This window comes from Limanda limanda, chromosome 9 (assembly GCF_963576545.1).
Source record: "Limanda limanda chromosome 9, fLimLim1.1, whole genome shotgun sequence".
Classification (NCBI taxonomy): domain Eukaryota; kingdom Metazoa; phylum Chordata; class Actinopteri; order Pleuronectiformes; family Pleuronectidae; genus Limanda; species Limanda limanda.
Genome location: NC_083644.1, coordinates 22,945,384 through 22,961,037, shown reverse-complemented (window position 1 = coordinate 22,961,037; position 15,654 = coordinate 22,945,384). Strand labels below are relative to the sequence as shown.

The 15,654-nt window shown below is 41.0% G+C and overlaps 1 protein-coding gene across 1 annotated transcript in view; it reads left to right on the top strand.

Annotated features, from left to right (window-relative positions):
* Window positions 1-2,360: 2,360 nt before the first annotated feature.
* The window catches only part of cyfip1 (cytoplasmic FMR1 interacting protein 1), a 28,151-nt gene continuing 14,857 nt past the window's right edge, over window positions 2,361-15,654 (top strand). The window contains exons 1-11 of the mRNA XM_061077414.1: window positions 2,361-2,611; window positions 10,123-10,243; window positions 10,951-11,040; window positions 11,388-11,465; window positions 11,799-11,900; window positions 11,980-12,161; window positions 12,915-13,011; window positions 13,336-13,464; window positions 13,591-13,695; window positions 14,945-15,036; window positions 15,403-15,520. Of these exons, the coding sequence (XP_060933397.1) occupies window positions 10,127-10,243; window positions 10,951-11,040; window positions 11,388-11,465; window positions 11,799-11,900; window positions 11,980-12,161; window positions 12,915-13,011; window positions 13,336-13,464; window positions 13,591-13,695; window positions 14,945-15,036; window positions 15,403-15,520 (1,110 nt within the window). The 5' untranslated portion in view covers window positions 2,361-2,611; window positions 10,123-10,126. The remainder of the gene's footprint in view (window positions 2,612-10,122; window positions 10,244-10,950; window positions 11,041-11,387; window positions 11,466-11,798; window positions 11,901-11,979; window positions 12,162-12,914; window positions 13,012-13,335; window positions 13,465-13,590; window positions 13,696-14,944; window positions 15,037-15,402; window positions 15,521-15,654) is intronic.

Below are 15,654 nucleotides of genomic sequence, written 5' to 3'. Positions count from 1 at the left end.
TGTTTCCCTTCCTATAACCTACAGCTGCGGATTAAAGGGTTTTCACGAGTGATCTGTACAGGCATTGTTCCAGTTGGACCTCAGTGTAGCTTATGACTTAGTGGTGAATGGAAGTACACAAGCTGTTTAGTTGCTGTACCTGGCGTCTGGAGTCATTTATTTGCTCTGAGTGACCTTTAACGGAATGTTTGATTTTGGAATACCACAAAAAAAATCCCCAAATGAGTTGTGTAAGTGGCTTTATTCGATTTCATGTTTCTTTATTTCCTTGTTTCAGTTCCCTTGTGCTCTCTGAAGCAGTTTATTAGAACATTGTAGAGATAAAGTTACAGTATCACTTGACAAGTGGGTTTTAGTCAGTAGATCAAGAAAGTTATATCAATACCTCAGCTGTTCTTCATAACTATATTCATATACATTAGTAATTAGTAATTATAGATAATACAGGATGCCTCTGCAGCCTCTTTGCTCTGCCTTTGATTACCTTTCATCTTTGTCATGAAGGAAATGGGGGATGGGCATGAAGTTGCTGTGGGTAAAACCTCATCGGTAAAAGTCTGGTTTGGTATTTCTCTCTGTGGGTGTTTTTTTTTATTAAGGATGCTGATAAACCAAATGAGAATATCACATCTGGAGTCATAAACAGTTGCAAGCATAATGTTTACAGTACAACTACAGTGAAGCCAGTGAAACTGAGTGACGGCTTTCATTTCCCTATTGATCATTTATTTTCTCATGCTCTTGTCAGACCTGATATTTTACATTTTGTTTGCAGTATTGAAAAAAACTTTATAAACTTGGTATACATCTTGACGGAAATATTTATATTAGCTATAAGACCCAATTAGTCAATTGTAGTAGCAATAGATCAATATCTTTATCAATATTTGATTACATAAAATGTCTGTCTGTATGTGGACAACATATCTCGAGAAACAACTTAGAGGCTTCACACTTCATTGTGAAGTATTGTTAATAGCCTGATGAAGTGTGGTATTGAATTTGGTGTGATTTGGACACATGATGCGTTCTATATTAATAACCTTCAAATAAACAGGCAAACAGCAACTTACAATCTAAACAGTTAGTCTGTGGACAGAGTTACATACTTTGTATTGAGTGGACTTATGGGTCTTTTATTTTGTTGTTTGTTATATTTTCTATATAGTTTAATCTATTTTGAAAAGTTGTGAACTTATGTCTGAAGATTGTGTTAATTACTTAACAGACTTTTGGCATAGCTGACAAACAGTCTATGAAAAAATTTAACAGCAGTTCCGTTAATCATTCACACTTATATGTACACCACAAATACCAACAGTAAAAAGCACAATTCAGTTTCATTTTATGAAAGACATTGACTGTGAACTCTTCACTGCAGTTGAAGACTAGGTAGGATGAACACAAAGTTGTCTAAATTCACTCTGCACCATAGACTGTTTATAAAAAAGCTCTGCACACAACGTCCAGCACACAAACAATTTGACATGTCATTTGGCAGACACTTTAATCCAAAGCGACCTACAATTAGTCCATTCAACATCTATGAACAATAAAAAAGTATATATTGTAGAACTGTTTAAGGAGGACTAATGACAAGAAATGATTCTGAAGAAGCTGCAGAGCTTTGACACAGGACAAGAGAACCGAACATTTTCAACAGATTGGTTTACAATGGGCTCTGCACTGGGAGGACCCAAATAATCAATGGTAGTAGTAGACAAATAATCGATTTGATTGAGCATGTTTTTCAATATATGTAAAATATTTCATACGAATTTATATCCAGGAAATTACATTACATTTCATTTAGCTGACACATTTATCCAAAGCGACTTACAATAAGTGCATCTCACAATGAGGGTACAAACCCAGAACAACAAGAATCAAGAAAGTCCAATTTATTCAAGAAGTAAGTGTCATTTAAGTGCTACTATATTTTTAGTTTAAACTTTGTTTTTCTGTTTTTATTCAAGGTAAAGCCGCAAAATATGTGTTTTTAGTTTGCAGCGGAAGATGCAAACTTCCGCAGCGGAATGCAAACTAAAAACACATCTCTTGCGGCTTTACCTTGAATAAAAACAAAAAAGGAGCCAGGAGAGCAAGCAGACGTGATTTCGCTGATTTTAAAAACTCAGATTTTGTTCATTTTTAAAGAGGGAATCAAATTCATGCCCGTGTGCTGCAGCAGCTGGACCAGGAGGGGGGTTCGGGTTGTTTTTTTGGGCACTAATCAGCCTCCATACCCGCGGACAGGTTCTCACTGTACATTCCTCCGTCCCAGCCAGTGGTCCCAGCCTGTGGTGGCCCTGTGGTCCGACTCCTAGCGGAGCAGAGCAGCACCGCAGCTCCGAGCCCAGCTTCCTGTTGAGTTTCCCTGTGTGAGGGACAGGAACTCCCTGCTCGACTTCTCTCCCCCGCCCATGATAATAACAGCGACCGAGGAAAAGATTCCCGTGGCCGACGACTGGAATCAAACCTCGGCCAGAGGAGCTGAGAACCCCGGGCTGCTCGGTGGCCAGAGAGGGATCGACCTCCCGGCTGCGTGTGTGGCTGTAGTCCGCTGTGAGAACGCACAAGTTTTTCCCTGCTAACCAGCGACGGACTGCGGGTGAGTGGGGAAGAGTCATCTCGAAGTTGGTTTCGTGGTGTGAACTTCCAGCGAAGTCCGCCGAGCAGCCACAGAAAAGCGAGTCGTGTCGCTAACTCCGAGCGGAGCTGGTTCGAGGTTAAGAATCAGACTCCCGGTCCGAATTAGCTCCGAGGTTAAACAGCTTGTTGCGGTTCAAAGCCATTTCCCTGGCTCGCAGGCCCGAGTGTGACTAATCTCAGGCCCCGGCTCGGAGCACGGACACGGCCATTACTTGACTTGCATGTCGGAGCAGCGTTCACAGGACGAGTCCACCGCAGCGGCTCTCCGGGCTGTTCTCTGGGCTGGTCTCCAGTCGCCCTGAACTTTGTTTGGAGAGTTTTGTGTTGACCTGTGACCTGGTGAGTGGAGAGTTGTGTCCCCAGGTGGGAAAGAGCCACACACCTGACGTTACCATATTAGTATCCCTGATACAATATTAACTTGACTGTTTGTAGGTGTGGACTTTTTAAAGCAGTATTAATGTTTTATTGTGGACATATTGTGGTATTGTGGCTGTTCCTTCCTCTGGTTGTTACTGTAGCTGGACATTCGTTCCGCTGGGTTCCACACCCTCCAGATGATGCGTTTAGGGCCCGGCCACACTCTGTAAATAGCAAAACACTCGAGTTTTTCTGCTTTCTACTTTCATATCTTTTCATATCACCAGTACAGCGCATGTGGTGTTCGCTCGTCCTGGAGCCACTCAATTATTTCTTGACATAAGTGTCTCCTAACACAATACTACTATATATTGTCACTTTCTATTGTTTGTGTGCAGAGCTGTTTATAAACAGTCTTTTGTGCAGAGTGAAGTTAGACAATGTTGGGTTCATCCCATCTGGTTTATCTGCATTGAAGAGTTTATACTCATAACATGTACATTACATTACATTTAGCTGACGCTTTCATCCAAAGCGACTTACAATAAGTGCATTCAACCCCGAGGGTAAAGACCCAGAACATCAAGAATCAAGAAAGTACAATTTATTCAAAAATAAGGCAAAACTACAAAGTGCTAGAAGTAAGTGCCATTTAAGTGCTACTAAATTGTTAGTTTCAAAATTTTATTCAAGGTATAGTCGGAAGAGGTATGTTTTTAGTTTGCGGCGGAAGATGTGGGAACTTTCTGATGTCCGGATGTCAATGGGGAGCTCATTCCACCATTTAGGAGCCAGGACAGCAAACAGTTGTGATTTTGATGAGTGTTTAGCTCCAATACTCTGGTTTTCATCACATGAAACAGAATTGGCTTTAGATCTGTACATGTGTGTGCCTTAAAAGTTTGAATGATTAACTGAACTGGTGTTATTGTACTCATACCTGGCATGTTGGGTATTTCAGGTCTGTTTGGCAATCAACACAATACTCAAGCCTAAGATCACGACTTTTCTGTGTCAGGTCAATATGTTGAAATACATATAATCAGGTTGCTCATATATTATTGTCTGTAGCCTGCTAGTTGCTGAAGGCTGCTGGATGAAGACTTGTTCAACTCAGTGGAAAGACTGACTGTTTGCCCACTGCCTGACCCCCACCGCCTGCTACAAAGCACTAGACGCCTGTTTATTCAAATTTGTTAATATTGAACATATCTCTTGTCCAATTTGCACCAATTGCAACACTACTCTTCCCTGGACCACAAAGATTGCATGTGCCTCAGTGTGAAGCTGATGAGATGAATTTTTCGTGGGATATACGTTCCACAGACAGAAAGACAGCCACTTGTGGAATTAGTAGATTAGATAGAGGGCAACTTCTCAGTTGAATAGGCAACAGAAACAATAATAAACGTGTGGATTAAAGGCTCTTATATACTTCTACGTATCCGTTTCTCTGAGAGGGCTCGACGGGGGGCGAAGAGTCTTTTTGATTTTTACTAGTCCGACCACTGTACGTCGAAAAAAATTCACCGCCAAACCCATAGGTGGCGCAACGGAAGACGAGCTCAGAGAAGCCTACCCCAATTTTGGGAAGAAGAAGTCCACGTGTGTCTGTTTATCTCTGTCTCCCACACACTGAACCCTGGCAACTAACAGAACTAAATAAAGTGACACCCAGCAGGTCAAAATGCTGATGTTATCGTTTCTTAGCACAGCGGTTTCCCGGTCTTGTTTCCGAACTCTGTTGCTGATTCCACAGCTTGAATCTGCTTGAGGCTACACGGAGCTAGCTAGCTCCCCTCCCAGCTAGCTTTCACCCCCTATTCCACACACAGTCAGCAGGGACTCCCGGCACTAACTACTACCCAGTGTTTGCTTCTAACCTGACGGTATTATAGAAACAGTGTCATGATAGAAGTGGAATTAAAGTCGTGACGGCGGGTTATTGCACTGTTACCACCGCAGTTAGCATGGTTGCTAGCCCGCTAGCCTAGCCCGCTAGCGCCGTTTTGAAAGCTCGTTATAACCGTATGTGACCGTGCACACATGCCGTCAGTGCTCTAACGAGCCACCGTCAGCCGGACAACTTTGCTGGCTCAACACACGTCACATTAATCGTAGAATCGTAGTTGTGTTTGGGTTTGATGCTACAGGGAAGTAAACAGGAAGTTTGAGGTCCGGAAATGACGTCGTAGGGAAATGATGTCGTTCGCGGACCAATCACAGCCAAGAGCTGTCCGTGGCTCTCCAACATGAAGACGGAGAGTTAGAAAAATCAGAGGTGTACGAAAACGCGTGTTGCCATGCAATTCCCCGCCAGAACACTAGGCGCAGTAATGTTTTTTGTCGAAGTCGGCTCTTCTTCGTGTGTTGCACGAAGAAGAGCGATTTATTTACATCGCCACGGCGGCTCCTCAGAGCCTTTTTCTGGCGGAAAAATCCGCCGGTTAGTGACGGGTTATACTAGTGGACATAGTGTCGGATCTCTTCTGCCAAGTGCTCTTCTATCTGGTCCATATTTGTTCTTCTAAATCTTCCGTGGTTTCCGGGCATGAACCGGAAATGCGACTCCGGAAATGATGTAGTCAGCAGACCAATCACAGCCCTCGCGGCTGGGTGACGCTTGCGGGGCTTTGCCGTCTAGTTAGAAAAATTGGCCGACGCACATAAAAACGTAGGAAGGGCCGTGAGGGGCCCGGAAGGGCTCTTGCGTCTCCGTTCCCGTGAAAACGCAGAAGCATGCGCCGGCCTTAAAACCTCACCGGTAAAAGTTTGGTTTGGTATTTCTCTCTATGGATGTTTTTTTTTTATCAAGGATGCTGATAAACTAAATGAGAATATCACATCTAGAGTGATAAACAGTATGCAGTATAATGTTTACAGTACAACTACAGCGAAGCCAGTGAAACTGAGTGATGGCTTTCCTCTCCCTATTGATCATTTATTTTCTCAGTCTCTTGTCAGACCTTATGTTTTTCATTTTGTTTGCAGTATTGAACAAAACTTTAAACTTGAGTGGGGGTTGCAGTTGGATGGTCCCTTTTTTTAATATCTGTGAAAAAGAAAACAAGTCAAATTAATAAACTTCACTGTGTCCCAATTAGCTCAAACCAGTGAAGTGTATTGAATTAATAGTAAACCTAAGACATTAAGAGATTCATGCACTGATAAGTGGCAACGATTTTCACACCTCAGCATACGACTTCCTCAGGGTGACACAGTTGGTGCAGCTGGATGATGAAGTGATATCGAGTGACTGTTATTGTGTCTTGTGTTTCTGTTCATCATCACTAAGGAAATGTCTTAAAAACTGACTTGCGAGGAATATAATGTATATTTCCTCCCCATCTTCAGTGAAGAAACAATTTAGAAAAGTGTCAATCGGCTCGTATTGGTGTCAAAGTGTCAAACGCTTTGTCATTTCATCTTTTGTGCTTTTCAACAAGATGGTTCATACCTCCCCAGTCCCCACAGATTGCTGTTTCCCCTTTTTTTCAGACTTTAAGTAGTGTTGCGTAACTGCTGTTTCTATGCAGTAACAACCTCAAAACAAGTTACCAAAAATAATCACTCACTCTGGTTTTTCCTTCCACATCTACAGTTTCAGTTTTAACTGAAGCTACATACAGATATATGTCTGTTACAGTGGAGGTGAAAGGAATTTTATTTGTGGCGTTTGACAAAAAATGTTAACAATGTCCTGGTTGGTGCAGATCAGTGGTCACCAAGCTTCTTTCTCTGAAATACCCCCCAAGGCCTGTCAGAGGAACTCAAGTAACATTTTGCCAGGACAAGCAGTCATGTTCTTTGAAAGTAATTTAAAATGGATGATTACCCTGTTGATTTTATAAAGTGGACGTAATTACATTTATTGGGTTTTAATCCAGTTAAAGTCTGTGTTTTGGTCACAGCTTGTATTGGTACTTTCACTGTGGCTCATCTATTACTTATAGTTAACCATTTATCCATTATTAGTAGCTATTTAATTCTCAAAATTTGTATTTATTTCTGGATCACATGACGTTTCATATTTTGTCGTAGGAATTGCTCAAGCGACTGTCCATATGCACTTTGTGTGATATTAAAAAAGAGCTTAAGAGAACCTTCACTAGTATAATCACTGTTGCGTGGCAGTGACTTGCCCTCTGCTTGGCACATCAACTTTACCTACTTGAGGCTGGTTTTAAGCTTCTTACTGTGTAATTACAGATCAAGCCCTGCTAACACATGGTGTGCAACTTCAGCAGTGGGTGTAATGGCCAACAACCGGACAGTCAAAATGAACACTATTAGGAGCAAGGCTTTGTTTAGCTCTTCGAACAGCAGACCTCTTTACCGTCAGCAGTCTAAACAGGAACCGTGCACTAAAAGAAATCCTTCAAGGTTCCTTTTTTTTAGGTAATGGACATGGTTTCAGTACAGAGTTGAAGTTGACACTTCCTGAAACATTTGTCAAAGTAACTAATTCTCTCTATTTTCATATGAATAGATTCTAGCCACAGAAAGGCTGTGTGTGTGTGTGTGTGTGTGTGTGTGTGTGTGTGTGTGTGTGTGTGTGTGTGTGTGTGTGTGTGTGTGTGTGTGTGTGTGTGTGTGTGTGTGTGTGTGTGTGTGTGTGTGTGTGTGTGTGTGTGTGTGTGTGTGTGTGTGTGTGTGTGTGTGTGTGTGTGTGTGTGTGTGTGTGTGTGTGTGTGTGTGTCAGTTTCTGGTAAATCAGTTTAAAGGTTCAGTGTCAGTCCCTTCCCATCTTGATATAGACTGTAATTCATTCATACTTCCTTCCCCCTTGGTCGGCAAGAAGCCTGATCTGTAAGTAGTTCAGACCTGGTCTCTCTAAACTCAGACTGGCTAAAAACAACATCATTTGGTGTTTGCAAACACAAATTACTTACATGATATAGAGCAGGTTAGCAAGTGAGATCCAAAGGACACATTTTGATACTAGGTATGAACATACAACCTTACAGGGATAGTTCACCCAAAAAAACTTCAATTGTATTGGATTTGGCTGCAACACTGTTTACCCCTGAAACTCCAAAAGTGTTTTGTGGAATCAAACATTTCACCCAGTCCCTCCATTGGCATAACTACAATGCTGAATGAGGGGGTACATATTAAGGGCATTTTCATTTTTGGGTGAACTATCCTTTTAAGGCTGTCCATTTGTGATCAGATCTCTGAGAATGGAGGTTGATACCAGGTCGGAACAGGGCCTGTTTGTTGTTCAGTTTGATGAGCTCTGATGCTCTACTTGCTCTTCTTGGCTGCTCACATCTAACTTACTTCTCTGTTTTTTTTGCAACTAACTGCACCTACTGTATTTTACCCCATGTACAGTGGAGTGACTCTGGTTATTGTAATGTGTACATACTTGAGCAGCATAAAAACGTTCACTTATTCCATCACTTACAGTGCAGTGTATCCGAAAACTAACACATTTAGGTTTGTGGGCTCTGGGTGACCACACTGTCCGATGACACATTAAAGCATCAGTCCCTGTGTGGTGTCAAGTTCATCAGGCTGCAGCACAGAAACAAAGCAAACTAAAACTGAAAAGAAACTAAACTAAACTTAGATATAATAATGTCACACTTATTATAATTATCAATATCGACTAATAGGTAAATCTTTGTCTGATATAATTTTTGCCTATATCATTCAGGCCTGCAGGGAAGATTCCCAACATGCCAATAGAGCTTTAAAATGATTAAAGTGCCCTTGAGAGATCGCAATCAATAAATGAAATTATCTCTTTGGCCTTTGCAGAGAATTTATTTATGTGATATGATTAATGATGAGTTTTATATGTTCAGGTTCATTTTTGTTCCTGCATCATTTTCATGCTCAAAAACATCAGCTGCCGAATGGTAATATGATGCCTCTTACAGTGGGGACTGAGCACGTTTGAAGAAATCTCTGTAGCACGCATGCTTGGGCTTGCATCAGAAGTTGGTCCTCTGTATGATTTGCATAATGCCTGCAAAATGAATCAAAACATATTTAGATGAAGAACAGCTAATGGTATATATACATGTGTATGTCCCTCTCTACTGTTGGATAGCAACATCTAAACATATTTAAATTTAAACCAAAGTAAAATCCTGAATATATTGTAAGCATCCAAGAACCACACTCTCAATCAACTTCCTTTGGTATAACAATTTTCAAACTTGCCATGGCGCCTGACATCTGTTTCTCAAAGACATCATGATAAGTTGTATCAACCATCCAGTAACTGTGCATTTATAATGATGACAGAGACTCAATTGCTGCTGAATGTATGTTATATTACCCATTAAAAGCTCAAATTCTTTTAAATGCATTGGCCCATGTCTTCCTCGTGCCCAGTACTGTGCTTCCATCTGCAGAGGAGGAAGTCAGTGACCTCGTCTGACCCTGAGCCTGTGCATGCAGTGACTGACCACGCTTTTGTGTTGGCAGTCAGTCGCTTGGGATTGTTTCACCCTCTGTCAATTCTCATTTCAATAGATTTTTTTGATTGTTCCGTGTCAGTGACGTCTGAAAATCGGCAGTCAGCAGCAGCAGCATGAGAATGCAAACCATAGCAATTACTGATGCAGTGCTAATCTATTGTCATCACACTGATTTTCTATAATTCTCCATCAGGGATGTCAACAAAGAACCAAACAACTCGACTCTACTCACACTTTGAAATGCCGCATCAAATATTTTTGAATAGCTTGTTGATAAAAAAAAATCTCTCTGGCATTATCCCGCCAGCTCACTTTGTCCCCAGCGGTATAGTGAGGTCCCAACCTCAGCCCTGACCTTGTTGATCTATCTGAGGGTATTTGTACAGGAAGCTCTGTGTGGCCTCATAACACAACACAATACCTTGTTTGAAGGTTTTATTCAAAGATAAAGGTGCTGTCTGCAGTTGTATCAGGTTACTACTGGTGATGTACAACAACGTTTAGGATGAAGCTCAGGACTCTGTGGCTGGTGTCTCAGGTTGTCAACCCAATGCATAACCTAAAAAATCATGTTATTATTTAGACATTGCCTGAGCATTATGCTGTCTTGTTTCATTGCTGCTAGAGTCTAGCTCCTTCATTCTAAGCTAAACATGATTCTTTTTGTCTTTTGCAGCAGCATGGCATCCACGGTGACTTTAGAGGATGCTCTGTCCAACGTGGACCTGTTGGAGGAGCTGCCGCTCCCTGACCAGCAGCCATGCATCGAGCCCCTCCCCTCCTCCATCATGTATCAGGTCAGTGCCAACAGTAGCGCAACGCTAATGTCCGACCACTCATCATCCATGCAATTATTTCGTGATAATGTTTGTTGTTTTGTGTTTTTCTCACTTACCTTGGTTTCTCACATTAGTTCATCACTAGTGATTACTTAGTGTTTTTGTGACCTTGTGGTAAATGGATGTTTCTTTTGTGGAAACACGCATTGATATATATACTGAAGTTACAGGGAATAGGAGAAAATACATCGATCAACAAGCAAACCTTAATAAGGTAAACTCTGTTGCCAATTCTTTAGATTTTACCCGCTGATCATGTCTGAAAACGGCTCGTCTGACAAAAAGTGAAAAACGTCAGCGTTTCTTCCAGAATAAGAATCTTATCAATGGGAGGCTGTTACACACATCTCAACAAGGAAAGCTTATGAATGCACCAATCTGAGTATCCTTGTTAGTTAGGTAACACTTACAGATATATTTTTATGCAAAAGGAACAAATAATTAAATGCAGAAATATTACATTAGTTTTGGTCAGGTATAATATTTGTGTAAGCTGCTCAAGTAAATCAAAATAAGAAATCCTAGGACAAATCAAATAGTTTGGCATTTTTTGCTTCTCACATACATATGAACCTCTCTAGCTATGACGTGATGTGTTGTGCCTTACATAGCTGAAGTTTGATCCTGTGTAATTTCTTTGGTCATTATTTCCCATCTCCCCACAGCCAAACTTTAACACCAACTTTGAGGATCGAAATGCCTTCGTCACCGGCATCGCCAGATACATCGAGCAAGCCACCGTCCACTCCAACATGGTATGTGAAGCTACTCCTCAGTGCGTCCATCATCGCTCTCACCTCAGTAATGACTCTGGGAAAATATATTCCCCACAAAGAGGTCAAGGTTCGTTTGGAACAGGATCGGGTAAAAGAGGAGCGTCTGTCCCAGCAGAGTCTTTGGTATTGTCTAGCGGGAAGCTCACAGAATCCATGGCTTTGTGTCTAATTAGTGAGCGACTAATTGCTCGGGGCTGGAATCAGACAGCACTTTGTGTAAAGGCAGGATGGCACTTTGCTCCACTCACTGTAAACAGCTGACATGTTTTAGTCCTTATGTGGTTTTTCTTGGTCTTATTGATTTTTTTGTTGTTGTTTTGAAATAGAATGAGATGCTGGAGGAGGGGCAGGGGTACGCCATCATGCTCTACACCTGGAGAAGCTGCTCTCGTGCAATACCACAGGTAATCACTGTCCTTCCGGGAACACTGTGCTCCCATGACTTCTATGTATAAGGCTAAAACTATTATCCAATTAAATAATTAGCAGTTTCCAAATTAGAAAATATGCTGCTTTTCTTTGTCACCTCTTCATTGTGAGTTTTTGTAATCAGTATTTTGAACTATTTCCTGCCATGTTGCAGACAACACAATCATTAGGAGATTAATATGCAGATTAATTGATGATGCAAACAAATGTTTTTTTTAACCCTAATCTTGATAACTCTGGATTAAAAGATATGTGAGGTTTCTTTGTGATCCCCCCTTCAGATTTTTGTTTCTCTTTTTCTCTTCTAGGTAAAATGCAATGAGCAGCCCAACAGAGTGGAGATCTACGAGAAGACAGTGGAGGTGCTGGAGCCTGAAGTCACCAAGCTGATGAATTTCATGTACTTCCAGGTAAATATATATTCATATATGGGTAGAGAGTCTCCTTGGCTGTCTCTTCAAAGCTTAATCTCCTCCTTGTCTCCTTCAGCGCACCGCCATCGACCGCTTTTGCGGGGAGGTCCGTCGTCTCTGTCACACCGAGCGCAGAAAGGACTTTGTCTCTGAGGCGTACCTGATGACCCTCGGAAAGTTCATCAACATGTTCGCTGTGCTGGACGAGCTGAAGAACATGAAATGCAGCGTCAAGAATGACCACTCTGCCTACAAACGGTACTGAGAGTTGTTCACACTGTGGGTGCCATGACAGCCACTAGATGGCAGCATCAGCCACCAAAACTGAAAAAAACGTCCTTTGTCAGACCTGTGTTTTTCAACCAGGGAGACCACTGCCCCTGACACAGGAGACTCAGTGTTCCATGCGAACTATGTGAATGCTAGAAAACTACTGATAGTTTGATACAATACATTATTGCAATTTTTTAAAAGATGTTATTGATGATTTTTAAAGCTTTAATTTTCATTTTATTATTTTAATGTGTGAAGCACTGTCACGACTACCTAGCTCACAGTAGTCATGACAAAGGGAAGACAGACACCGTCGGGTAACGTTTTAACAATACTTCAAGTTTATTAACAAAATAGATACAAAAGACAGTATCGAGACTAGCTGCAATCTCCAGCTCCTCCTATATGTTGAACGGAGAAAACAGGAGACATGCACACATAGAAACCACAGAGCCTAGTGTCAAAGCCGGGGCGTCACAAGCACTTTGTAACTTTGTTAAGAAAACCGCTTATTCTTCGTTTCCTCCTTATACCTCTTTTTCCCCTTATATTATTATTCTGTGGTTTACTTTAATTTTCATTTCGAGGCTTTAAAAAACTCTTTCCATTCTTGAACACCATTTTTGAAGCCTTTACCTGTATGTATTTGTATTGTGTGTGGCAGTCAGCCAAGTTAATATCTGTTTGATTTGATTTTTTTTAGATTATTAAAACACATTATTTCTTGTCTCTGCCTAGAGCGGCCCAGTTCCTCAGAAAGATGTCCGAGCCCTCGTCCATTCAGGAGTCTCAGAATTTGTCCATGTTCCTGGCAAACCACAACAAAATCACTCAGGTTTGTTGTACGTGCATCAGACTGTTCAAACTCTCAAGATGAAATGGTTTCAACATGGAAGCACTTCTCAACAACTATGTCATTGCTGCTTTCAGTCTTGAAACACCTGCAAAAAAATACACAAGTCCTTTTTTAGTCTTAACCTATAATCTATTCCTGGATTTTAATAAGCATTTGATTAAAAAATAAGATTTGAAATTTAGGCAAAGAGAGTCCTTAAAGGCTAAGGTAAAAAACAGACAGTTACTCTAACTGTTAACAGTTAAAAACATGACTAATAGCCTTATAATTTAATAATCAGTTGTCCTCTGTGATGTCCTTCAGTCTTTGATGCAGCAGCTGGAGGTGATAAATGGATATGACGAGCTGCTGGCAGACATTGTCAACCTGTGCATCGATTACTACGAGAACAAGATGTACCTCACTCCCAGTGAGAAACACATGCTGCTCAAAGTAAGTGAAGCTCTTCACCAGCTACTGGTGAATGACTGCTTCCGTTAATTCTAAACAATTTACTGGAGCATTGTCCACAGTAATGAACATCCTTTACAACATGTAACCAACACTCCACTTCCCCAGGTAATGGGCTTTGGTTTGTTCCTAATGGACGGAAACAGCAGCAGCATCTACAAACTCGATGCCAAGAAGAGACTTAACCTCAGCAAGATTGACAAGTTTTTCAAGGTACAAAGGTGTATATATATGTCACATATATATATATATATCCACAATAACATTAGTCAAGTTGTACTGTAATTCACTGTACTGTGTGATGGAAATTCTCTCGAAACTGGTGAAAGGAGAACTCAGGCAGCAGCTGATGTCTTATCCAGAATAGTTTAATGTAGAGTTGATGCATCAAGGAGACCAGAAGGTGGAACAATATACAAACTATAACAGAGTAACATGAGCAATTGTCACCCCCAAGTCTGAAGAGGTCTCCCACAACATTTCCATATATCTCCCTCTACTTGCGTCACCCATTCCAACAGCACATCATCCATGAATGGCTAGAATTGCTGTCACTCTGTATGTTACATTTAGGAGTTTGCATACACTGGATAGTTAAGCCTAAAATATGCATTCCTATATCACTTTGTGTCCTTACGTCTTGCCACTGGTGAAATACCCAAAAGAGTTCAAGTCGGTGAGAGTTGAAGTTGGTGCCTCTCTGTCTGGGGCATCTGAGTTAGATATGAAAGTCACTACAATGTATTCTTGGTTGGCCCTTTATCTATAACCTGACCTTGGGTACTGCTAAGAGAGAGAAGAGAGTGGTTTGGAATAAGCACTTTTCTCCTGTACAGATATGATTTGTAATATACAATATGCATAATATATAGTTGCATATACAGTAATGTGTACGGATGGTCAAACATTCCTCAACATACTGCAAAATATTTAAATTCAATTTCCAAATTCTTCTTAAACATTTTGAATAAGCTTTGTATTCACATAATATTTTTTCAAAGCAGTACAAAAGAAGGCAAAGTGCAGCTTGGAAAAGAACCCCAAAAAAAGAGGGGAACAAAACAGAAAACGAGAAGGAAAACTAAATAGCTAAAACTAAAATAAGTATATAACCCACCACCCTTAACAAATCCACTCAAATGTATGGGTTCTCCCCTGACCCAAACCTTTACCTTCTACCAAGTTTAAATGAAATAGTTTCTGTAGTTTTTGCGCAACTCTGCTAAAAGGCTAACTTTGGAAAACATAACCCTCTTAGTGGAGGTAAAAAAATAGCCCACCCCAAATATCCATGTGTCTCAACTACAATAACATTAAGTCCCTTCCACGTAATGATTCTACCTTGATTGTTATTGCTGCTTACATTAAATGAATCTTGAGCGATGCCCCGATATACCCAGTATTTGGTGTTGGAGAAGTGAAGAGATGCTTCATGTAAATCTGTGTGTTTTGGTGTTCACAGCAACTCCAGGTGGTCCCTCTGTTTGGTGACATGCAGATTGAGCTGTCGCGATACATCAAGACCAGTGCTCACTTCGAAGATAACAAATCCAGGTGAGATGAACACAAGCGTCTCTGCCAGCTCGGCCCTAGCCTCTTTGATTTTTTTTAATAGAAGTACATTTTCTGACAATCATAATAAATAGACAATTTTCAGCCTTATCTTTTATTGTATTGTTTCCTGTTCACAAAGGACAAGTTACAGTTGAGTGATTATTTTTCTTCAGCTTTATTAAACTGATATGCCTCTACCTGCTTGGCCGTCTAATCTTTGTCTAGCAACTAATGTGTTCTTTGGCTATGTCATTACATCAGTTCTTAAGTACATTGATTTTTTTCTCAGCATCTGTGTGTACTAGCTTTATTAACAAGATTACATGTATTCTTCACTGGGCTTCTCTCCTTACTCGTATCCCCCAGGTGGACTTGCACATCTATATCCAGCAGTCCCCAGTACAACATCTGTGAGCAGATGCTTCAGATCCGCGACGATCACATGCGCTTCATCTCAGAGCTGGCTCGCTACAGCAACAGTGAGGTGAGTGCCACATTCCAATGAGTTTAAATTGGCTTGGATCAGGACATGGCATACTTGCACAGTATTTTACCTTTAGCCAATTAAATAAAGAAACATTTAGTACATCAGCCGTCTAGCAGCTTTCAGCTCCTTAT